This window comes from Somniosus microcephalus, chromosome 1, assembly GCF_052327205.1.
Source record: "Somniosus microcephalus isolate GS21.2 chromosome 1, FLI_Smic_1.0, whole genome shotgun sequence".
Taxonomy (NCBI): domain Eukaryota; kingdom Metazoa; phylum Chordata; class Chondrichthyes; order Squaliformes; family Somniosidae; genus Somniosus; species Somniosus microcephalus.
The window spans coordinates 131,953,732-131,978,520 of record NC_140987.1 but is presented as its reverse complement, the minus strand read 5'-3'; the positions used below and the strand labels follow the sequence as shown (position 1 = coordinate 131,978,520).

At 42.7% G+C, this 24,789-nt stretch overlaps 1 protein-coding gene across 14 annotated transcripts in view; it reads left to right on the top strand.

The window, feature by feature from the left end:
* The window catches only part of LOC147124362 (transducin-like enhancer protein 4), a 159,363-nt gene that overhangs the window by 60,288 nt on the left and 74,286 nt on the right, over window positions 1–24,789 (top strand). For 5 of the 14 annotated variants that reach the window (XM_085985664.1, XM_085985609.1, XM_085985728.1 and 2 more), the window contains 2 exons: window positions 8,848–8,883; window positions 22,649–22,832. In XM_085985664.1, coding sequence (XP_085841790.1) covers window positions 8,848–8,883; window positions 22,649–22,832 — 220 coding nt within the window. The remainder of the gene's footprint in view (window positions 1–8,847; window positions 8,884–22,648; window positions 22,833–24,789) is intronic. The other 9 variants (XM_085985655.1, XM_085985710.1, XM_085985673.1 and 6 more) reach the window with 3 other exon arrangements.

The following is a 24,789-nucleotide window of genomic DNA, read 5'->3' as shown; positions in this document are numbered from 1 at the left end:
CAATTTTTTTCAGGATCAGATCTGCAATTTCTGTGTCTCTGGACAAACACTACATTTGTAGTACATTGTAATCAAAAAAAAAAAAAGGTGAACTCAGATTCTCTGTATTTGGACATATTCCATATCTGGGATTTGTCATCAATGGCACCTCACCTATTTTGTATAATATCTAATACCAGGGCCTGTGTAAGGGTTATTATAAATCTTAAAATTAAAAATGATGCACAAACACTTAAAATTAGTTTATACAAATATTGGCCCGAGTTAAAATGTTTAAAATTATTTTTCAAAATAAATTTTTATTATATTTGCTGTAATTAAGAAACTTTTAATTAAATTTGAAAATCAGAACATTTATTTTATTACAGTTATTTAAATTGTTTCATTATTTGGGGATTCCAGTAGGGTTTATGGGGATTCCGTTTGTAAATGAAATCCTCCTTTCTCATTGGAGGACCTGGCCCACGTGATCCCAGGGACGCTTCCAAACCACCTGTGTTCCTGGGAGTCGTGGGTCTTTATGCAGCCGTATGCCTGCAGGCCCAGGACCCGAACTCTCCGTAGTTTTGGAGCCAGGAGGTAAGTTCGTGGGTCAGAGGTGTACTCGGAGGTATGCCTCCGACCGCAAGTTTGGGATTGTGATCTCTGACTCTCTCCCAGATTCTCTGTTTGGTGATTGGCCAGTAGGGCTGACAATGAAACTAGCTCCCCCTCTAACATACCTCCTGCTCAAATGAATCAAACTTTCCTGACTGAGTCTGGATGGCCCACAAGAAAAGCGAAATTACTTTCATTGTCTCCAGCTGGAGTGATATACAAGAAGCACCATTCCACAAACGTGTTCATTTAGCTTCTAATGCACACACCCTCCAGCATTTCTTTAGAGTATTTAACCCTCTGAGAGGTAAATTAAACTTGATAATTTATATTAAAAAATGTTACTCTTAGTGGCAAAATGGTTAGAAATCTTGAAATGTGAATGTGAGTTATTCAAAAATTGATTGAACATAAGAAGTAGGAGCAGGAGTAGGTCATTTGGCCCTTCGAGCCTGCTCTGCCATTCAATAAGATCATGGCTGATCTGATCTTGACTTCAACTCCACGGCCCTGCCCGCTCCCCATACCCCTTGACTCCCTTATCGTTCAAAAACCTGTCTATCTCCACCTTAAATATATTCAATGACCCAGCCACCACAGCTCTCTGGGGAAGAGAATTCCAAAGATTCACGACCCTGAGAGAAGAAATTCTTCCTCATTTCCATTTTAAAAGGGTGCCCCCTTCTTCTGAAATTATGCCCCCTAGTTCTAGAATCCCTCATGATGGGAAACATCCTCTCTGCATCTACTCTGTCAAGCCCCTTCAGAATCTTAAATGTTTGAATAAGATCCCCTCTCATTCTTCTAAACTCCAATGAGTATAGGCCCAACCTGCTCAACCTTTCTTCATAAGACAACCCCTTCATCTCCGGAATCAACCCCGTGAACCTTCTCTGAACTGCCTCCAATGCAAGTATATCCTTCCTTAAATAAGGAGACCAAAGCTGTCTGCAGTACTCCAGGTGTGGTCTCACCAACGCCCTGTACAGTTGTAACAGGACTTCCCTACTTTTATACTCCATTCCCTTTGCAATAAAGGCCAACATTCCATTTGCCTTCCTAATTACTTGCTGTACCTGCATGCTAACATTTTTTTTGTGATTCATGTGCAAGGACCCCCAGATCCCTCTGTACCTCAGCATTTTGTAATCTCTTCCCCATTTAAGTAATAGTTTGCTTTTTTATTTTTCCTACCAAAGTGGATAACCTTGCATTTTCCCACATTAAACTCCATCTGCCAGATTTTTGCCCACTCACTTAGCCTATCTATATCCCTTTGGAGATTCTCTGCGTCCTACACACAATTTGTTTTCCCACCTATCTTTGCATTATCAGCAAATTTGGCTACAGTACACTCAGTCCCTTCATCCAAGTTATTAATATAGATTGTAAATAGTTGAGGCCCCAGCACTGATCCCTGTGGCATCCCACCAGTTACAATTTGCCAACCTGAAAATGACCCATTTACCCTGACTCTTAGACTGCTTTTCAGAATGGGACTGTGGGCAGATTTTGTTGCAGGACCTGCAACTGTTAAGCTGTGGTCCATTAAATGGTGATCCTACAGTGATTTTCATTTTCAACTTGTCTTTTTGTGTTACTTAGAAAATCTGTGGTATTGATGAATTGCTTCCTTACCAATTTTCCATTTGCATTACCCCCACCTCCCCCACCACCCCTACGAGTCAGATCTGTAAAGTATAGCCACAAATTGATTATTCTATCATCTGTATCAACAGGATCTTGTTCTAAGCTCCCCAATGACCAGACTCTCTGACTATTTGATTAGTTGTGTGTATTGATTAGGTGACTCTGAGAAGGCTGTTATAATCTGTAAATGCACAGTGACTGTACATAATACATCTGCAGATTAAGTGAAGGCTACAGGCTTTCCCTAAATTGGCCATTGAGTTAAATGGGGCCCAAATGAATGGATTGATGAGTACAGGATAGGTGGCTCCTATCGTATCCGATTGAGGGTCCCCAATGATGGGCCTCTTGAAAAATGGGGGAGGAAAAGCAGCTTATCACATCTCTTGGAACGCTTCACATACAATGAATACGCTTAAAGCACAGTCACTGTTGCTATGTAGGTGGGTACAACAAACATTTTACACGCAGTACGGTCCCACAAGCAGCAATGAAATGAATGACCAGTTTACTTATTTTCTTTGGTGGTTGTAAGAACCCAAAGATTATCGATTTCTACCCAGGTTTAATGTCTTATTCGAAAGATTATGCATCTGACAGTGCAGTACTCTTAGTGCTGTGTCATCTTAGATTATATACTCAAGTCCTGGACTGGGGCTTAAACCCATGGCTTTCCAATTTTAGGGCGAAAGTCATATCAGCTGAGCCAGGATGATGTATGCAAAATATGCATTTTACTGATGGTGACATCATGTTGGTAAATTTGACTTTGATTGTCAAATTGGATCACTGTTGGCTTCTATTAATAGTTAGCTGAAGTGTGTTTATTTTGCAATTATAGTTAATTCTTTGCTCTTTATATATCTATAAGCCAGTTAAGGAAATATCACCTAAGAGTGTTTATCACTTGTCCTTTTAATATAGCACCCCCACGTGGTTTTTCTTTTTGTGGCTATCATCGGACGTTTGCAGGGAACCTGCAAGTGAGAAAAGCTTGTTCCCGATTGACACACTGTCCGTTTTGGCCTGTGGGCTTCAGTTATTTTAAGTACAATGAGATTTGGTTTTGACCTGAAGAAAGGTATTCATTGTAACCAGTAATCATTACTGGTGGTTTTCCACATATTGTCATTCTACAAATATTTTCCAAAATTTCAGAGGCTCCAGTAGGTTAGAGCTGATCTAATGCACAATATCTAAAGTTGTGACTTTCATTTGTGGTCAAGAACAAAATTGGTCCTCGGGTCTCTCAGCCATTTTAAAAATGAAAACAGTTGCAAAGAGATGATATGGATTTATATCTGTCAGAGGCTGTAATGCAGGGCTCATATCTACATTAGGGTGCATTTACTCTGCCAAGGTGTGAGGGGGGAGAGATGATAAGAAAGGAACCGGTGCTCTACCAATGATTCTTATCAATCGCATGGATTGGTGTGCAGGCCGGGACCAGACTAGTCTGACTTGTATCCACAGGATTGCCAAACCCATCGTCTCCTAAATCAGGAGACAAACTTTTGTTTTAAATCATGAGATTTGGTCTAGAAATCCTGAGTTGCTATGTTTTTCCCAACCCGACTCCTCGTTGACCATTGCTCCTGGACAGGAAGCACTTTTGGCCATCATCAACCAATTACTGAGATAAGAATATAAGAATGTAAGAAATAGGAGGAGGAGCAGGTGTAGGTGGATCGGTGGCCCCGCTGTTGTCACTTGCAAGGCTGGCCTCGCTCTGTTTTGACCGTTAATTTTTCTGGAACATAGCTGCTTAATTACATCATTTTGTGAAAAAATCTTTCACTATGAAATGCAATAATTACATTTTTTTTTTCTCCCAAGAAACTATACAGGTAGACTACCCTTTATCCGGACTTCCGAAAACCGAAACCCTCTAAAAACCAAAGGTTTTTTCGGTCAGCGTAAGTCGTGCGCACGACATAACCAGAGTGGCGCACGACTTACAGGCCTAGCCGGATAAGGGATAGTGTAGCATTTTTCCGCACTTCTGAAAACCGAAATCGCTCAGCGTAAGTGTACCAGCCTTTATCTGCACATCCGAAACCAGAAAACCTCTGAAAGCCGAAAGTGGAGCAAAGCATGACTTCTGAAAACCGAAATGCGCACGACCACGACCCCCGCCGACCCCCCTTTCGGACAAGGGATCGTGTATCCTTTATTCGCACTCCCGAAAACCGAATTACCTCTGAAAACCGAAGTGTTTTCGCGCACCTTCCGAAATCCGAAATTTTCCTAAAACCGAAACACGGCTGGTCCTGAGGTTTTCGGATAAAGGATAGTCTACCTGTACTAAGCTTTAAAGGAAAGGACGATTCAATTGTTACATAAACTTGTCTTTCTCAACAATTGAGACAGCAAAACATTTATGCAGCAGCAAGGGTATTTAATACTTAACTCCATTTATATTTTGGTAAAATTTAGAATTTTGAAATCCTGATTTTATGCATTGCTGGAAGATACCTAGTTTTGCTTGGGTTGGGAGCGGGTGCGGGGGGGGGGTGGAGGTTGAGGTGCGAAACAGAATTAACTTGTTTGTTGACTTTTTTTATTTAAAGTGTTGCAATTAGAAATTTGGAAAAAGCTTTAACCCTGAATTTCCTTCATTTTTGCCATATCTTTCCACCATGTCTTGTCTGTTATTTGACAGGATATTTGCCAGTTTACAATCACCTCATGCAAGGCAGGAAAAAGTTCACTATCACAGGGCTCCCGTTGGGTATGGCTCCATGCCTGAAGCACTCAAATTCAGTCTCTAATCTCAGTCAGTAGCCTCTGTTTTATAAAAATAGTTTGTTAAAGTAGTAAAGACCTACATAACAGTCAAAGCTTTCCATTCATTCTATGTCAATTAGTAATGCAACTTTATACAAAGAGCATACTCCCCTTTTAATTGCTTTTTGATGAAGCCCTCAACCAGAAACACAGCATTTTCTGTTAAATCTCACTGTAGTGGAGCACAGTCTAATATTCAATCATTAATACACCCACCATTTCACCCCCTTAACACCTCTCCATATCACAGTCAAAAACACAATACATTCTCTCCATTATCCACTCGCAAAATAGTACCTATATTTCACTCTACTGTACAGGCTACTGCTTCAATCTCACTGAGGAGCAGGACAAGACACCGCATCATATGTGGTGAAGTACCAGTGTTTCTGTGTCTTTCTCTTAGGCAGTCCCTCGGAACCGAGGATGACTTGCTTTCACATTAAAAATGAGTTCTCTGATGACTGAGTCCAATGCGGGACCTATAGTCTCTGTCACAGGTGGGGCAGACGGTGGTTGAAGGGGCGGGTGGGTGGGGTGCTTGGGGTGATGTGCGCTCCTTGCGCTGCCTGCGCTTGGTTTCCGCTTGCTCCCGGCGAAGAGACTCGAAGTGTTCGGCACCTTCCCGAATGCTTCTCCTCCACTTTGTGCGGTCTTGGGCCAGGGATTCCCAGGTGTCGGTGGGGATGTTGCACTTTTTCAAGGAGGCTTTGAGGGTGTCCTTGAAGCATTTCCTCTGCCCACCTGGGGCTCTCTTGCCGTGCCGGAGCTCGGAGTAGAGCGCTTGTTTTGGGAGTCTCATATCGGGCATGCGGACAATGTGACCCGTCCATTGGAGCTGATTGAGCGTGGTCAAAGCTTCGATGCTGGGGATGTTGACCTGAGCGAGAACGCTGGCGTTGGTGCGCCTATCCTGCCAATGGATTTGCAGGATCTTGCGGAGGCAGCGTTGGTGGTACCTCTCCAGTGCTTTGAGGTGCCTGCTGTACATGGTCCATGTTTCTGAGGCATACAGCAGGGCGGGTTTCTATGTACAGTAACAATCTGGCCGTGTTGTACTTCAACACTGATAACAATTAAGAGTCAAACAACCTTCAGAAAGTCTAAATCTCGGGATATATGCCTATTTTGCATGTGTGAAAAAATATAAGTGATTCATGCATGTGCAAATCAGTGTATTAATCGTGAGATTTAGGCGTTCCATCGCGAGTGAAGCTTTATTTCACTCTGGGAATCGCGTCTCATGCGATGGAATCGTGCGAGTTCGCAATACTATCCAAACATCAGTATAAATAGATGTGAATGCCCATAACCTGTCTGATGTTTATTCTCCAATATGAGAATCTTCAGTTATCGGAAGGTATGGAAATGGTAACCTCTGCCACTAACTATTGAATTTGATTGTTAAAACAGCTCAGATACTCTGAAGTAGTAGGCAAGAGAGCTGTGCACAATTGTACAAAGTGGGAGCAGAAAGAAGGAAATGAGCTGTTGTAATATCTCGGGTTGCAATGTTCCTGATATGACACACATATTGGGTGCTAATTATTGGAATCAAGCCAGCAGAGCAGTCAACAAAAGCAATCCCATCCCAATCATGAAAGCAATATTAGACAGTCAGCTTCATGAGATTGGAACATTACTGGTTCAGCAATATGCAGCAATAGTTATGACCTGAGTTTCCTTTTTTGCCAGCAAATTTTTTTTAAACTTAGAATTTTACGAAGTATGCAAACACAAACATGTAAAAAGTTAAATAATTCACAAAAATCATTAAACTTACCAATAAAATTCTCCCTTGCCTGTTGGAAGTTAGTCCGATTTTAAAAATTTCCCTTGGATGCCTGGCTTCTCTCGAGGACTGGGGCTTGAGCTTTACTTCTTTCCTTCTGGCCGCAGGGTCAATAACCAGAGGCCACAGATTTAAGATCATTGGCAAAAGAAGCAGAGGGGAGATGAGATTTTTTTTTTATGCAGCGAGTTATCATCATCATCTGGAATGCACTGCCTGAAAGGGTGGTGGAAGCAAATTCAATAGTAACTTTCAAAAGAAAATTGGATATAAGCTTGAAAAGGAAATATTTGCAGGGCTATGGGGAAAGAACGGAGGAGTAGGACTAATTGGATAGCTCTTTCAAAGCCGGCACAGGCACAATGACCTTCTTCTGTGCTGTATAATTCTATTGTATAAATCCGCTAACTTAGTACACACCGGAAAATATACCCAAGACCTTCTAGTCTGTATGCTTCAGTTATATGCTGCCTTTACCAGTTGAGCCTCACTGAAGCCCTGTCAGGATATTTTTCTTGAAGATCAGCAGTAGTAGAGATGCCCCTATCATCCAGTGTGTAGGTAACTGAAATATCTGTATGGTGGGAAGGAATGTAAGCGGAATTAATAATATGACAAGATCTGAACTTCTCTGGCAAAAACATTGCCTAGTATGGAATCAAGCCATGAAGACCAGAAAGTTCCAAAGCTTGATTCTTGATATTCTAAGTTAGCTGATCTTGGTTGGAGCACTGTGGTTGGCCTCCATGTCTTTTGGCAAGTGAAGGGAAAAATAAGCTAGGGCTGATGTACCCGGTGTGCTATTGAGTGACCTCTGCTGGAAAATGTGCATGTGTGATGACTAATGAGGGCAAGATTGGCTTTATCTGTGATCCATTCCATGTTTGAATAGCTTGCCAACACTCACTGTATAGGCTTGCACATGAAGAAGTACCACTTTGCAAGACTGCCAGCACCCACTGAACTATACCCCAGCAAAAGTCAATACTCTCAGGAGGGTGGTGGTGGTGGGGAGGGAGGTGGCACAAGCAGAGGGCAGACACTAAAGGTTATGGCCTGGAAATGCCAGAAATCGTTCAAGATCTGGAAGTCACGTGCCTCGTACCCAATTATCTTTTCTTACATACCTGGCTAAACCAGACTTTTCATAACTTCTGCGTCCTATTTGACTGAGCTGAGCTTCTGACACCATATCCTCTCCATCACCAAGACCACCTAGTTCCACCTCCGTAATATCATCCGTCTCCCCCTGCTTCAGGTTAGCTGCTGCTGAAATCCTCATCCATGCTTTTGTTACCCCCAGACTCAACTATTCCAATGCTTTCCTAACTGGCTTCCCCTCTTCCCCTCTTGCACTCTCCATAAACTTAAGCTGATCCAAAACTCTTCTGCCCATATCCTAACTCGCAGCAAGTCCCATTTCCCCCATCACCCCTATGCTCGTGACCTACATTGGCTCCTGATCCAGCAACACCTCGATTTAAAAATTCTCATCCTTCTGTTCAGATCCTCCCTTGGCCTCACTCCTCCCTATCTCTGAAACCTCCTCCAGCCCTACACCCTCCCAGAACTCTGCATTCCTCCAACTCTGGCTTCTTGTGTATCCCCCTACTTCCTTCACCCCACCATTGGCAGTCATGCCTTCAGAAGTCTAGGCCTTAAGCTCTGGAATTCCCTTCCGAAACCACGCCAATTGTGTCTCCTCCTGTAAGACGCTCCTTAAAACCTACCTCTTTGACCAAGGTTCTGATCACGTGTCCTAAAATCACCTTATGTGACTCGGTGTCAAATTTTATCTGATTACGCTCCTGTGAAGTGCCTTGGGATGTTTTACTACATTAAAGGTGCTATACAAGTGCAAGTTGTTAATTGAGATTCACCAGTGAGGCATCTTATTTGGGTTGTGCAGGGAATATTGAAATAAGCCAAAATGTTTTCTTAAATAGTTTACAAGAATTTTCAAGACAAGTATGAAGAAAACATTATCATGCTTGGCATTAACTTTTTAATCTCTACTATAGCACACAGAGAAGAGAAGGTTTCAATGCTGGCTATTGGTGAGTCTGAGAAGTGTTGAAATGAAGATCTACTAACTGACCATGATCTCTTCAAATTAGCATACTGTGGTGCATCATTTTGCTCACAGCATAGAAAATCGCTATAAGCAACACTGTCAACAATTTCTTCTCTTTATTTCTCTTTCTCTGCTTTTTCTCTCTTTTTCATGCTTGCCCTCTCTTTTGTGCCCACCTTCTCTCTGACTTTTGCGCGCTTCTTTTTTTTCCAAGTCAAGAAAAGCAAAGAAACATCTTTACATTTCCAGGGTTAGTGGTTAATGCAGAAACTATAGCCTGGAATTTCCTCGCAACAGCTGCTGCTTCGCTGCCATAACTTTGTTGGCATTGCATCAGAAAATGGGGTTTTTGCCACACTTTGGGCAAAGTTATGGTGGTGGAGTGGCTCCTCGGAAATTCATGGCTTATTGTCAACAATCAAGATTCGATTGAATAGGTGAATGAAGGAAAAGGAGATGAAGCAGAGGGGAGATGAGAAGAATATTTTTTACACAGCAAGTTATGATCTGAAATGCATTGCCTGAAAGGGGGGTGGAAGCAGATTCAAGTTTCAAATGGGAATTGGATATATACTTGAAAAGGAAAGATTTGCGGGGCAATGGGGAAAGAACAGGGGAATGGGACTACTGTAATTGGATAGCTCGTTCAACGAGCTGACAGATGCGATGGGCTGAATGACTTCCTTCTGTGCTGTATGATTCTATGTATTTCTCTCTGTCTCTTCTGTTTCTTTTTGTTTTTTTTCTCTCTTTTTCTCTTTTTTCTCCAATATGGATCTGACACTTTATCTCCTCATTGTGGTGTTTGACTTTCTGACTTCTCTCATTTTTGTATAAAACCCTTTATCAGTGTATCTTCTGTCTATTATGCATTTCTCCCACACTGTGTCACTGTAACACACAATCCTTTACCTATGTAGTTAATTTCTATCACTTGCCTTTTTTAGAAGCAAAACTGCACAAGGTGGTAGCTTGGTAATGGGTAATGATCAGGGAAGAACAGGTTGTGAAGGCAGCAGTGGCACACACACACACACACACACACACACACACACACACACACACACACACACACACACACACACACACACACGTGTGACAGAAAGAGGACAATTGGAAAACAGGTTATGATTGGCCCTGGGAAGGAATTGAGCGATTTACTGCCTAAGCGCATTCGTGAGAGATTGGATCTGGGAGTCCTGCGGTTCAGGAATACTCAGTAAAACTGGGATTTGGGAGTATTGTGGGGGAGGAAGAGATGGAGTCTGGGACCACAGTGGAGGAAGCAGGAGTGTATGTTCTGAGATGGGGGCTGGGAATTTTGAGGGGTGCTGAGGTTTTAGAGCACTCTGGACAGTCTTGGGTCTAAGAGAGCTCCAGAGCATGTGGGATCTTGGGGTGTCCCAAGACTGCAGTATTGGGGGGAGTCTGGGGTGACTGCAGGGAAGTGTGGGGTTTGGTATCTGAGGAGGGAGGTTTGGGGTTAGGAAAAGGAGTTGCATTTATATAGAGCCTCATTATATCACTCAAACTCTCAAACACTTCACAGATTATGTGCAAGTCCCGGAGTGGATTTGAACCCACAACCTACTGACTGAGGTGGGAGTGTGATCACCAAGCCATGCAGACACTCTAGCTGTTGGGTGAGGGAGGAGGGGCAGGATGCACTGGAGCTGCCCAGGACCACAGAGCATGTCAGCACGTGCTAAAAAAGCAGTCACAGCATCATAGATGGTGGCTGCAGCTTCATCTGGAGGACAAAAAGCAGCCATGGAGCTGCAGCCAGAGTGGGAGGACAGAAAACCCCATACGCACAAATAGTGGTTTCCCAGAGGACGGACAGTCATTTGATCCTGTAGGAGAGAGCCACACAAAGGAATCACCAGCTGAAAGGTACAATGAGAGAGGGTCGGTCTACAGGGCAAAACTTACTGGATGCAGTTCCAACAGGACTCGGCAGTTTTCTGTATATACTTAACATTTTTTTAAGCAATTTCAGTGTGCATGCATTTCCGAAACACTATGGACTCGTGCTTTAATTTTATAGGTAGATATATTAATTTTCCTTTGTTGCCGTAGAATCTTCCCTTCTGCCTGCAGATGTGGCTTTATATTCGAGTGCTGCTCTCTCTGGGAGTTCAGGAATCATAGTGTGATGCATCACTATCTCTGCCTCATGAACTCTGAAAATCATCTATTCTCAGTATAGGGAATACACCAGCTCTGGAACATGGAAATATGGAGACATGCCTGCCTCTCCCTAGTGTACATGTACACACACTCAAACTCTGTGCGTTTCTCTTTCTGCCTGTGCTTGCACTTTTGTGTGCATGTGCATTTCTTGACTCTCTACCCCTCCTAATGTGGTGACACATCACAAAGTCATGAGACAGATATGGTAGTACAGTGGTCATGTTACTGGGCCAGTAATCCCAAGGCTTGGACTAATAATCCAGAGAGTGCAAGTTCAAATCCCACCATGGAAGTTTGTGAATTTGAATTCAGTTTTATTTTAAATTTAGAAATAAAAAGATGGCATCAGTAAGAGTGACTATGAAGATGTCAGATTGCCATAAAAACCCCAACTGGTTCACGTCCTTTTAGGAAAGTAAACCTGCCAGAAAGCTCTGGAAGCTACATCATTAAATAAATTTAAAACAGAAATAGATAGTTTCCTAGAAGTAAAGGGAATTAAGGGTTACGGGGAGCGGGCAGGAAATTGGACATGAGTCTAGGTTCGGAATGGTCATGGCCCTGTGGGTAGTGGAGCGGACCCAGGGGCCGTGTAGCCTGGTTCTGCTCCTACTTCTTGTGTTCTAATTCTGTGTTAGATTTCAGGAGATGGTTTTATTCCTTTTCCTGGCTGGGGTGGAGATCACCTTTACAGAAGGTAAGTACTGTAGAAAGTATAGGGACAGAGTGATCTCCTGGACGAGTTTCGATCGCCTAGATGGGTCGGAGAGGAATTTCACAGATTTTTTCTCCCAAATTGGCCATTGGGTTTTTTATCTGGTTTTTCGCCTCTCCCGGGAGATCACATGGGTTCGGGTGGGATGGAGAGTGATAGAAGATTTGAGGTTAGGATCAGATCAGCCATGATCTTGTTGAATGGTGGAGCAGGCTCGAGGGGCTGATTGGCCTACTCCTGCTCCTATTTCTTATGTTCTTGTGTTTACCTGGTCTGGCCTATATTTGACTCCAGTCCCACACCAACGTGTTGATTCTTAACTGCCCTCTGAAGTGGCCTAGCAAGCCATTCAATTGTATCAAACTGTACCACCACCTTCTCTGAACAACTAGGGGTGGGCAATGAGTACCAGCCTTGCCAGTGACACCTACATCTCAAGATGTGGGATGGTTGCAGCAACATTGAGTGTAACTTGGGGTAGGGTGTAATGGGTCACAAAATCATCTTTAGAGTTGGGACTGGGCATTTCAGATGATAGAGCCACATTGAGCACATCAGAATGGGGGAAATCAGAGCTACACTGATATCAGCTGACCAAGAAACCAATTGGACTCTTAAAAATACTTCTAGTGTTTTGTTTCATTATAGTTGATATGTCAAGTCTGTATTCTGCAGTGCCACTTGGGTAGTGTTCTCTCAGCGTAGTGTCAATGAAACAATTAACACAAGTCCTCCAAGTCTTTTAGTTAATATGAATAGGGCACACATTGCTTGATATGTTGCCTACTATATCTGAGAATATCAAGAACTTTTAAATGAAACTGCGTTGTGTAGCATTTGGCAGTGCTTTTTTATCCCAGTAATTCTTTTCCATTTCTGAAAGCCTAAATTACCCTATGGCGACATGTTTGCAGCCAAGAGACTTTCTCACTTCCTCCTGCTCTTCAAAAAAAAAAAAAAAAAAAAAAAAAAACTATTTATGCAAACGCAGATTGTAGGATAATGTCACACGTGTGTAATTATTGTTGGGATAAATAATTGGCAACAAGTCCCAGTTTGCTGCCATGGAAATCTTCAATTTAAAAAAAACTGATTATAGAAGCCTCTAGATAGCTGTACCAACCCGTGAAAAAAGTTTACACATTTTAAAGGACGATTTGTTATAAACAAATAATGCAAAGCTGGTAGCTTCTTGTATTGATGTCCCCATCCTGCAAATATCTCAAATTTAAAATTCTCATCCTTCTGTTTAAACTCATTTATGGACTTTCCATGTCATGTCTCCTTTAAGACTGTCCTTAAAACCCACCTCTTTCACCAAGCTTTAGTTCAACCCTGCTAGTATCTCCTTTCTTTGTCCATTTGTTTTCATTTACGCCCAGTGAAGTGCTTTGGGATATTTTTCTATGTTAAAATGCTATATAAATGCAAGTTGTTGTTCTTCTGCCCCCTCCCCTTCCCCTGCATGCATGCGGCTTCTATATAGACATGTGTATGCATGTATATATTATATATGGCTATTGCGTAGTTAACTCATTGTACTTGATATTAAGATTGGCGAGTGTTTCTTCAGATGTTTTAAGGAGATGGTCAGCGGAACAGGTAATAAAGGGAAGTCCTTTTAATACTGTCCCACTTGACTTTGCTCAGTAAATTTCTTTTAGACATCTCAAAACTAACTGCATGAATTTTTAATCACCTTTGTATGTGTGTGCTAACTTTGGGAATGTAGTCGCTGCTATATCTGTTGCGCACCAGATGTTTTTTTTATTTTTTAAATATGTACACACATTCGAGCAATAATTTCTGCAAATTTTTATATGCTAACATTTTTAAATAGAATTAGATCATGTATGTAAACATAAATTTAATTTCTCAACAGCTAGGAGAGGAATATTATTTTCTGTTTTGTTGTAGAAATGGTATTGCGGTTCTCAAAGGATTAAGATAGGAATTGACTGGTAGACCATCTAATAATTGGAGTAATAAATCTGTGAGCATAAATATTGTATGCCGGCTGATCCTGATTAAACCAGACTAAGTATCTTTTGATGCATTCCTGCAGCTAGCCTTGTCTTGACTCTACCACTGCTCCCTAAATCTTGCCACTACTCTTTGTAAAATTGCCATGTATTCCAGGGCTGTAAATACATATTATTTCAGAAGGGTATGTTGATATGAATCGATAGGCACTTTTGCCTATCTATTCAATGGCATGATTTCTGTTTAATTCAGGTGAATAAATATTAAATTATCTATTAGCTGCCATTTCTGTTGCACTTGTGTCGCCATGCTGAAATTTTAGAGGAGAGAAATTCAGCTAACGCTGCCTGTTTTGGCCAAAGAATGTGGACAGGTGTTCATACTTGGCTGGGGGATTTGCCATATTCAGGCGAGCAACCAGCCCACCTGTAACCGGCTTAAAGCAACTTTATTATGCAAATCTGTGTCCTTTGCTGGTTGTAGGATTCCGCTGCAAAATTCAGGTACAAATGGGCTGAGCTTGCACTGTGCAAGCCTCACCTAGTTGTACCAGGACTTTTGGCCTTAAAGGGACAGCTGGAAGACACACAAAAAATGGCCACCACTTTTTCAGAGTTATATATTTCAGGAGCCAGAAGGAGCAGGAGCACTCCTCCTGGCTCCACAAAAATACTGTGGGCCGCTGGCTGCTGGGCTTGCCGCCTTCTGTTTCACCTCCCCCTCCCTCCCAGGACCTACCTGCGTGCCAGCTTAGATCAGTATCGGATGATATATGTCAGACTTCAACCAGCGAGCTGCTTTGGGATGACCTATTGATGCCCACAGCTTGCCTTTTCCATTCAAATGAAGCCTGATACTGAATTTGGCTTAGGCTTGCAAAGTAATCACTATCGCTGCACCGACTTGCCACCCGTTTTGGTCGCAAGTTATATTTCTCCTGCGACTTTTCAATACACGATACAAATGCAGAGCTAATTTACACCTTATTCCCATGGCTTTTCATCATCATTCTATGTTAAAGTAGTTCTTCTGACCAATCAGGGTCAGGAATACCCAACATTTGCTTTTTTTTGTTAATAAAATAGTTGACGTCTGCAGCCTAGAAAACTAAGTTATATTGAGCTACAGCAGACATATCACTTCCATGTTCCTGTGCTGAAAATACCTCTATTGTACAAACCACAGCTACTAGGAGCAGTGTGTCCAAAGTACAGCTTATGACCCACAAAGCCCAAGTGACTCCATTCTTTTAGCACTTGTATTTCCTGCACTTTGCTTTGCTTTGTCCTGCTTGAATTTTGACGACTCGGCAGTTTGAAAAGCGCTGCTGCCTCTTTGGTGGAAAAACCCTAAAACAGAACACCCAGACCTGTACATTTTAGCAGTTTGCAATGTATGCATATTAATAAACATTGATTTGGTTTAAAATTTTACATGTAGCCCACCAGGCTCTATGGTATGCACCTAAGTGAAACAAAAAGCTTGGACACTCCTGTGCTAAGATATGGACAGATTATCCAGTCACTCAAAAATCCATTGTGGGTTCACTTTAAGTAAAGTTTGATCTTTCTGTCATGGAGACGTGTATGACTGTGGAGTCCTGTGCCCCAGAAGATAATTTGTTTAAAATCTTTGCAGTGCAACACTCCATCAAAATTTGTTTCAGTCCTTTATTACACCTGTTATGCTTCTTGTGCTTGTTCTATCTTTTCCTTCCTCTCCCTGCAAATTAAATCATGTTGACTGGGCCCTTAATATTCAAGGGTACAAGGTGTTCAGAAAAGCTAGGGAAGGAAAAAGGAGGTGGGGTGGCAGTGCTGATTAAGGAAGATATTGTAGTGTTGGAAAGGGAGGATGTTCTTGAGAGGACAAGGACAGAATCCATTTGATTAGAGTTGAGGAGCAAAAAGGGTACAATCACACTATTGGGGGTTATCCTATAGGCCTCCAAATAGTGAGAGGGAGGTAGAGGAGCAAATCTGCAGGGAAATCGCAGAGATATGCAAGAGCTATAGAGTGGTGATATTGGGGGACTTTAATTACCCAAATATCGATTGGGATAATGCTAGGGTAAAGGGAAAGGCGGGGGAGGAATTTCTGAAATGTGTTCAGGAGAATTTCCTTGAGCAGTATGTTCTTGGCCCAACTAGGATGGAGGCATTGCTGGATCTGGTGCTGGGGAATGAGGTGGGCCAGGTCGACCAACTGTCTGTGGGAGAACACTTGCGTACGAGTGATCATTATATCATAAGATTTAGATTAGCAATGGAGAGGAGCAAGGAACAATCTAGAGTGGAACTTCTAAACTGGAATAGGGCTAACTTCAATGGGATGTGAAAGGATCTAGCCAGGGTAAAATGGAACCAAAGGACTGACCGGAAAAACTGTAACGGAACAATGGGTGATCTTAAGGAGTAGTTACTAGGATTGTCCTTGCACCCTTTCTTGAACAATGGCGTCACATTTGCCACTTTCCAATTCTCGGGCACCTACCCCGCATCTAGGGAAAATTATGGCAAGCCCTTCCGCTATCTCCTCCCCCAATTCCCTTTGCAACCTGGGATGCAAGCCATTTGGACCAGGCGATTTATCCACTCTAAGCATACCCAGCCTTTCTAGTACATCCAGTCTATCAATTTTCACTCCTTCCATTGCTTCTACCTTTTCCATTTCTACTGATATTTTGTCAGCATCCACCTCCTTAGTAAACATTCTAGCCTTGCCCTGCGCCAAGTACAGGCTAGGTACATTCTAACAAGAAGGAAGAGTAAGGGAACCAAAGCAAGGAGCTGCGAATGGATACATACTGGAGCATTCGCGATGCTGAGGACGCCGTGGATAGCATGTTTAGGGAGTTGGTCACACTGCAGGTAAAGGCTGCACAGGCAGGAAGGGAATGGGTGACCGCCAGGCAGATTAATAGGCGCAGGCAGATAGTGCAGGTGTCCCCTGTGGCCAGCCCCCTTGCAAACAGATATACCACTGGATATTGTTGAGGGAGATGGCTTATCGGGGGATGACAGCAGCAGCCAACTTCCTGGCACCGTGGGTGGCTCTGCTGCACAGGACAGGAGGAAAAAGAGTGGGAGAGCTATAGTAATAGGGGAGCCTATTGTAAGGGGAATAGATAGGCATTTCTATGGCCGCAAACAAGACTCCAGGATGAAATGTTGCCTCCCTGGTGCAAGGGTCAAGGATATCTCGGAGTGGCTGCAGAGCATTCTGGAGGGGGAGGGGGAGCAGCCAGTTGTCGTGGTGCATATAGGTACCAACAATATAGGTAAAAACCGGGACGAGGTCCTAAAAGCTGAATATAGGGAGTTGGGAGGTAAATTTAAAAAATAGGACTTCAAAGGTAGTAATCTCAGGATTGCTACCAGTGCCACGTGCTAGTCAGCGTAGAAGTAGAAGGATATTTCAGATGAATACGTGGCTAGAGGAATGGTGCAAGGGGGAGGGATTCAGAAGGCTTTCGATAAGGTCCCACATAAGAGATTAGCGTGTAAAGTTAAAGCACATGAGATTGGGGGCAAGGTACTGACTTGGATAGAGAACTGGCTGGCAGACAGGAAGCAAAGAGTTGGAATAAACAGCTCTTTTTCCAAGTGGCAGGCAGTGATGAGTGGGATACCGGAGGGATCAGTGCTAGGACCCCAGCTATTCACAATATATATTAATGATTTAGACGAGGGAACTAGATGTAATATCTCCAAGTTTGCAGATGACACAAAGCTGGGTGGGCGTGTGTGCTGTGCGGAGGATGCTGAGAAACTCCAGTATGATTTGGACAGGTTGGGTGATTGGACAGATGTATGGCAGATGCAGTATAATGTGGATAAATGCGAGGTTATCCACTTTGGTGGCAAAAACAGGAAGGCAGATTATTATCTGAACGGCAATAGATTGGGAGAAGGAAGTGCAACGAGACCTGGGTGTCCTTGTGCACCAGTCGCTGAAGGTAAACATGCAGGTGCAGCAGGCGGTTAAGAAGGCAAATGGTAGGTTGGCCTTCGTAGCGAGAGGGTTTGAGTACAGGAACAAGGATGTCTTGCTGCAGTTGTACAGGGCCTTGGTGAGACCACACCTTGAGTATTGTGTGCAGTTTTGGTCGCCTTATCTGAGGAAGGATGTTCTTGCCATGGAGGGATTGCAGCGAAGATTCACCAGACTGATGCCTGGGATGGCAGGAATGACGTATGAGGAGAGACTGGGTCGATTGGGCTTATACTCAATAGAGTTTAGAAGAATGAGAGGGGATCTCATTGAAACTTATAAAATTCTAACAGGACTAGACAGACTAGATGCAGGAAGGATGTTCCTGATGGCGGGGGAGTCCAGAACCAGGGGGTCACAGTCTAAAGATAAGGGCTAAGCCATTTAGGACTGAGATGAGGAGGAATTTCTTCACCCAGAGAGTGGCAAACCTGTGGAATTCTCTACCATAGAAGGCAGTTGAGGCCAATTCATTAAATATATTCAAGAAGGAGTTGGATATATTTCTTAAGGCTAAAGGGATCGAGGGATATTGGGAGAATGCTGGGACAGGGTACTGAGTTTGAATGATCAGCCATGATCTCATTGAATGGCGGAGCAGGCTCAAGGGGCCGAATGGCCTACTCCTGCTCCTATCTTCTATGTTTCTATGGATTTTGGAATACAGAGTAGAATTTCTAAATGTGCCGATGACACCAAACTTGGGGTGTGTGGCAAAGAGTGATGATACCAATCGACTGCAGCAGGACATAGAAAGGCGAGCAGAATGGGCAGACAAGTGGCAGATGGAATTTAATAGAGAGAGGTGTGAAGTGATGCATTTTGGCAGAAGGAACAGGGAGAGGCAATATACACTTAATGGCACAGTTTTAAAGAGTGTGCAGGGACAGAGGGACCTGGGATTTAATGTGCATAGGTCCCTGAGGGTGGCAGGACATATTGAACATAAGGGATCTTGGGCTTCATAAATAGAGATATTGAGCTCAAATTTCCCATGGCTGTGGAGGCAGGAATGGAGGCGTGTGGGGTGTTAAAATTGCAGAATCGGGGGGCACGAACCCTTCCCGCTTTCAACCCGCCTCCATGCCCGTTTCCCAAGAGGCAGGTACCCGACTTGTGCTGGGAGCCGCCTCCCCGAGGCAGGAAGGGGATTAGTGCCAATTAACTGCCTGTTAACAGGCAGTTTTTGGCCTAATCCCTATTTTTAGCCCTGAAGTGTGGGCTTCCCAACGGCTCCAAACCACGGCAAGTTAGCGAGGCGGACCGTCAGGCTGAAGGGCTTGGAGGGTTCGAGATGTCCGGTGAGTGATGGGTGCATGATTGCAGAGATAAGTGTGTTTGGTGTGTGTAAAGTGTTTAAATAAGTTTTATTTACCTTTACTTACTAATGCAGGCTTCCTTCCTTCAGGTCTCGGGAGTCCCTCATCTCACCAGCACAGAAAGCAGAATGGCCGCGAGCTGTCAAAAGTTGCAGCATTCTGCTTTCTGTTCTGAGAAGGACTCAAGTTAGAAGACACATTGTCAGTGTTTGACAGCTTCACAGAGCTGTCAAACGCTGATATTTCATCTGTCAAAAGCTCTTGACAGATGAAATGTCAATCCCTGACGTCACCTGTAACTGGGTGTCCCTTAATTGGCCTGCTGAGCCTGCTGGGCGGGCTCAACAAGGTCAATCAAGGGAAAATCGCGTGGGTTGGCCACAAATCGATGGAGGCGGGACTACAATCCAAAAAGTAGGAGTCCCACCTCCATCACGTCCCCATTGACAAAATCCAGCCCATTGAGTACAAAAGTAGAGAAGTTATGCTGAACCTTTATAAAGTGCTGGTTAGGCCACAACTGGAGTATTGTGTCCAGTTGTGGTCACCACACTTTAGGAAGGATGTGAAGGCACTTGAGAGGATGCAGAGGAGATTTACCAGAATGGTTCTTGGGATTGGGATCTTAGCTACAAGGTTGGAAAAGCTGGATTTGTTTTCATTAGAGCAAAGGAGGTTGAGGGGTGATTTGATAGAGGTGTACAAGATTACGACTGGTTTGGATAGGCTAGATGGGGAAAGGCTGTTCCCACCAGTTGATGGTACAAGAACTAGGACACAGATTTATGGTTTTGGGCAAGAGATACAGGGGGGATGTGAGGAAAAACTTTTTTACGCAGTGAGTGGTGATGACCTGGAACTTGCTACCGACGGAAGTGGTGGAAGCGGACACACTCAATGTTTTCAAGGGGAGACTGGATAGGCACTTGAGGGAAATAAACTTGCAGGGCTACGGGGATAGAGCGGGGGAATGGGACTGACTGGATTGCTCTACAGAGACTTGATGGGCTGAACGGCCTCCTTCTGTGCCGTTCTGACTTTGACTCCCTTAGATTGGAATTATAGATGTAAACATCCTCCTTTTTAACGTAATTATATATTTTATTAAATAAATAATTGCAGCAGTTTGCTCCAATAAAATAAATAGTTGTATTTTCAACTAAATTAAATTGTTACAGCTCATTGAAGATAATGTAATAAAGCTAATATTGAAGATTGATTTTTAATATGTAATCAGATTCACTTAAATGTACAAGTGTATTATAATCCTAGTGTTTGACTGAGGGAATCCTAATGCATTTGATATTTAGGCCCTGATATGTATCATTATTATATATTCAGCAATGCACAGAATAACTTGCATTACCCCCATCCACCTGACTATAGCAGCAAACCATCTACCCAGCAATGGTTAGTACAGTGCAAAGCTTGATGCAGCTCTGGCTGAGGTCAAACACTCAAATACTAACCTCTTGAGGGCTTTTCTATATGTTGCCAGTGTACTGGTAAAACAGACTTTAAACTCTTGTCAGTGCAGCTACTGGTGCATGCATCATAGTCCCACTCAAATAAACCTGTCACAACATAGACTCACCGGGTAGCAAAGAGTACAAGGGCAGGCCTCTAGCTTTTATTCGAGCATTACTAAACGTGCACAGAGTACGCAATTATTTCAGCATTATTGAGCAAGCCTAAGGACCTGAACCTCTGCTACATCAGATTTCCTTTAGTAATTTGCTGAAGTACTGCTAAGGACACTCTGAGGGCTTTAAATAGTGGCTGCAGTCAGGTTCCTTTCTGGGTTATTTAATTCACTTTTCTCACGTTAACTCTTGCTATGCAGTTAATGCTGCAAAGATAGTTTTTGTACTTATTGTCAATTTTGTTTAGAAAATTTGCTGTTGGAGAAGGGGGACTGAGGCATATTTTTGTCGGTATCTTAATACAGTTTCTTTCAGTAACGTGCTTTTTGTTTCATTTGGAGTACTTTGAATTTTATAGCATTTGAATACGCATATCACGATAGTAGTTGAGTCTTAAATTTAGTGTAATCTTCCTTTATTTTTAATTGATATGCTGTATTATGTGCTAATTACTTCATTTTTATTAAGCTTCATGTCTGTTCATTTTTAATCTGGGTTTTTGGTGCTTTTATAACTGCAGTATTTCTCCACAGCCTACAATTTCAAACTAGTTGCATGAATTACAAATTCAAACCAGTCCACCAGCGATCTGTGCCATGAGCTTGAAGCAATTGGAAATTGGAATTCAAAATATTGTAAATTTTTGTAGGGCTGGGAAAGAGAATATCCAGAGCACCCACCATGCTCGCCTAGATCTAAAGTTTTAGGGTCTTTTTAACTTGCTACAAATATAGCTTCAGGTTCTGTACAAAACTGACATTTCATTTACTTTACTGAACATCTGCATTTGTCCCAGTTGGATCTGTTTGAGTGATTATACATTGGTGGATATGGGTATTGGGCCACTAAACAAGGCATTTATTGCCCCCAAATTTAATTGATTATTAAAGGGAAATAGTAATATAGCTACAATGGTACAGGTACAATGTTTTTTTTAAATAGTCATTCAAAATGGTGGATGCAGTGTGAAAGCACAATTTTTATATTGCTTTAAACAGCATACAATAACTGTATGTAATGAATATTTGTAAATGGGCACTTGGGCCTTGATATTAAACCGCCCCCACAACGGGCGGATGAGGGTCGGGGATGACAAAAATTTAAAATTGGGGAACATGGCCCAAACCCACCGCGTAAGCGCCCATTGCTGTTTTTACGGGATACTTCATTAACATATTTAAATCAAAGCTCCCACAGTGCAATTGAGAGCCAGATTTAAATTTAACAGTTGCTGCGTGGGTTTCCCAGGGCCAGGAAACTTATCAGTAAAAGGGAGGTGAGAACTGCCAGCTCAGGAAGTTAAGTGCCTTTTACAGCACTCCTTGTGGGCCAGGGGAGCAGGAGTGCCCCCACCACCCCGGCCTATCAAGAAAGCCTTCGGCCTCCCATTTGCCAATCACGACTTCTCTCTTTTTCTCCTCCAGCCCCGATCTCTTGATTTTTCCCTAATGATACCCTCTTTCTTTTTTCTCACCCCTCCTCCCGCCCCCACCAAGTCCTGATCTCTTGCTCCCGACTGACCGATTGCTGAGGACCGTCCCCAAGGGTCACTCTCTGCGGCCTCCTGCTGCTGCTTTTCCCGCCCAGCAGCTGGCCAGCCTGTCAATTTGGCTGGCTGCCGCGCAGGAAAAGGAAGATAAAAAATTATCTTGAGGACCTGCCATTAAATTCGGCAGGACCTCCACATCCCCGGCTTTGCCGGGATTCCCCCACACTTTCTTCCACATCCCTGTAAATATCGGGGCCCAGGTCTCTACTAAATTTTTTAAGTGGAAAAGCCAGTAAAAGAGATACTGCTACCTCAGTTGCACAATTGTATTTTTGAGTAAATGTGCTAGTGATTTCATGTACTTTTTCTAATTTCTTCATACATTATGCTCATACAAGTTAATTCTTCCACAGCAGCAGCAACAGCTACAGGCCCAACATCTATCCCACAGTCATGCACTTCCAGTACCTCTCACCCCACACCCGTCTGGGCTCCAACCTCCAGGAATCCCTTCTGTTGGAAGCAGTGCAGGACTATTGGCATTATCCAATGCTATGAAAGATGAGAAAAAACATCATGACACAGACCACCAAAGAGGTAAACAATGCTTGAAACTGCAGCTGATTTAAGACTGGTAATTTAGAAATGGGAACTTGGTTGTTAATCTCTTCCATCTTTAGGAGCAGGAGTAGGCCATTCATTCAGCCCTTGTGCCTGTTCTGCCATTCAATGAGATCATGGCTAATTTGTACCTTAACTCCATCTGCTCGCCTTGGTTCCGTAACCCTAACCCTTGCCTAACACAAATCTATCTATCTGTTTTGAAATTTTCAATTGAAACTGCGATTCTTTCCCTTCCCATTTCTATAATGTAGCTCTTTAAATTAAAAACTATATTTTGAAGTTGTTGTAATGCATTATTTTAACATATGGAAGGTCATGTTGGGGGGGAAAAAACATTTGATTTAAGTATGAAATAAAGCAAAATTAGAGACCATCAATTTAAGATAGTCAGCAAGAAATCAAATGGGGAATTCGGAAGTAACCTCTTTACCCAGATGGTGGTGAGAATGTGGTACTCGCTACCACAGGGAGTAGCTGAGGCACATAGTACAGATGCATTTTAGGGGAAGCTAGATAAGCATATGAGGGAGAAAGGAATAGAGGGTTATGCTGATAGTTAGATGAGGAAGGATGGGAGAAGGCTCGAGTGGCACATAAATAACAGTATAGACTGGTTGGGCCGCATGGCCTGTTTCTGTGCTGTATTTTCTATGTAATTCTATGTAAATGTAGTATAACATTTATAGGCTTTTGGAGTGGGGGAGACTGGATAACTTAGCATCAGTAGCACCTTGTTTTTCCCAAATAGAGAGCCATTGCATTATTCAGTGTAGCACTTCTTAGCTAGCCTTATCTCGCCAAGCTTGAAACCATAGCTAGTTGATGCCAAAGAAGGAGGATTGATGTATATCCATGCAGGTTGGATTAGCCATGAATAAAATAGTACAAATTAATTAGATTAGTCAATCTGCATCCCCTCTAGATAAATTGAGGGAGAATGTTATAACTAAAATAAGGCATGTTTATATTTCCTGATGAACATTTTTCTGAATGATCCCTTTATCTGGTTATCTTATTTAATTTGTATTTCTTGGTTATTGTGTGGAATAATAGTTTGTATTTTTTACAGCCAGAGGCTTTTGTTCCTTGTTACAGCAACAAAGCACCAAATTTGCCAAGTTAAAGCAGTTTGATAACCCCTTTACCCTACATGATGATTGCCTCTGACGGGAAGGGAACTATTGGAGATAAAGCAGTAATGTAAACAACCTAGTGCTAGTGCTGTTGGAAGGCATCAATATTCTCCTTGGGAGAGGATTTTTAGGGGCCTTTGATGGAAAGAGTTGCCAATGACAAAGCTAAATGGTTCCCAAAGGTGGCACTTGCATCTAGTTTGCCATCAGTGCTCTGCCCATGGGTTAGGGTTAGTGCTGAACTTGCCACTCCCCCTCTTCCAACTCCTCTTTCCCCCCCCCCCCCCATAGCTGGCCAATACAAACTGCTGGTAGGTTCTGCCTAAAGAAAGAAAGACTTACATTTATATAGCACCTTTCACAACCACCGGACATCTCCAAGCGCTTTACAGCCAATGAAATAGTAGGTTGATTTGCTGTTGTTGCGTCTGCCCATCAGTATAAACAGGAATGATTTTTATCAACAAGGCAAACTGATTCAGTTGCAGAATTGATTTAAATGGAAACAACTTTGTAACATAAGATTGTGATGTTACCCACCTGCTTTCTTTATTAACTCCTAGGTAGAGATACAAGGATTGGTTTAAAAGGTAGCAAATATTCTGAAAACATGAGAAAAAAAATTATAATCTATATATCATAAGTTTAAAGGCATGATTTCTTGCGCATCAAATTATTCTGTTGATTTCATTGAAATGATTAGTCTCTTTAGTGTAGTACTGTACTTGGACTGATTTCAGTAGGCTAATTCTGAGAGTACTTAGTCACAAGACCACAAGTACATTTCATTCTTCTCT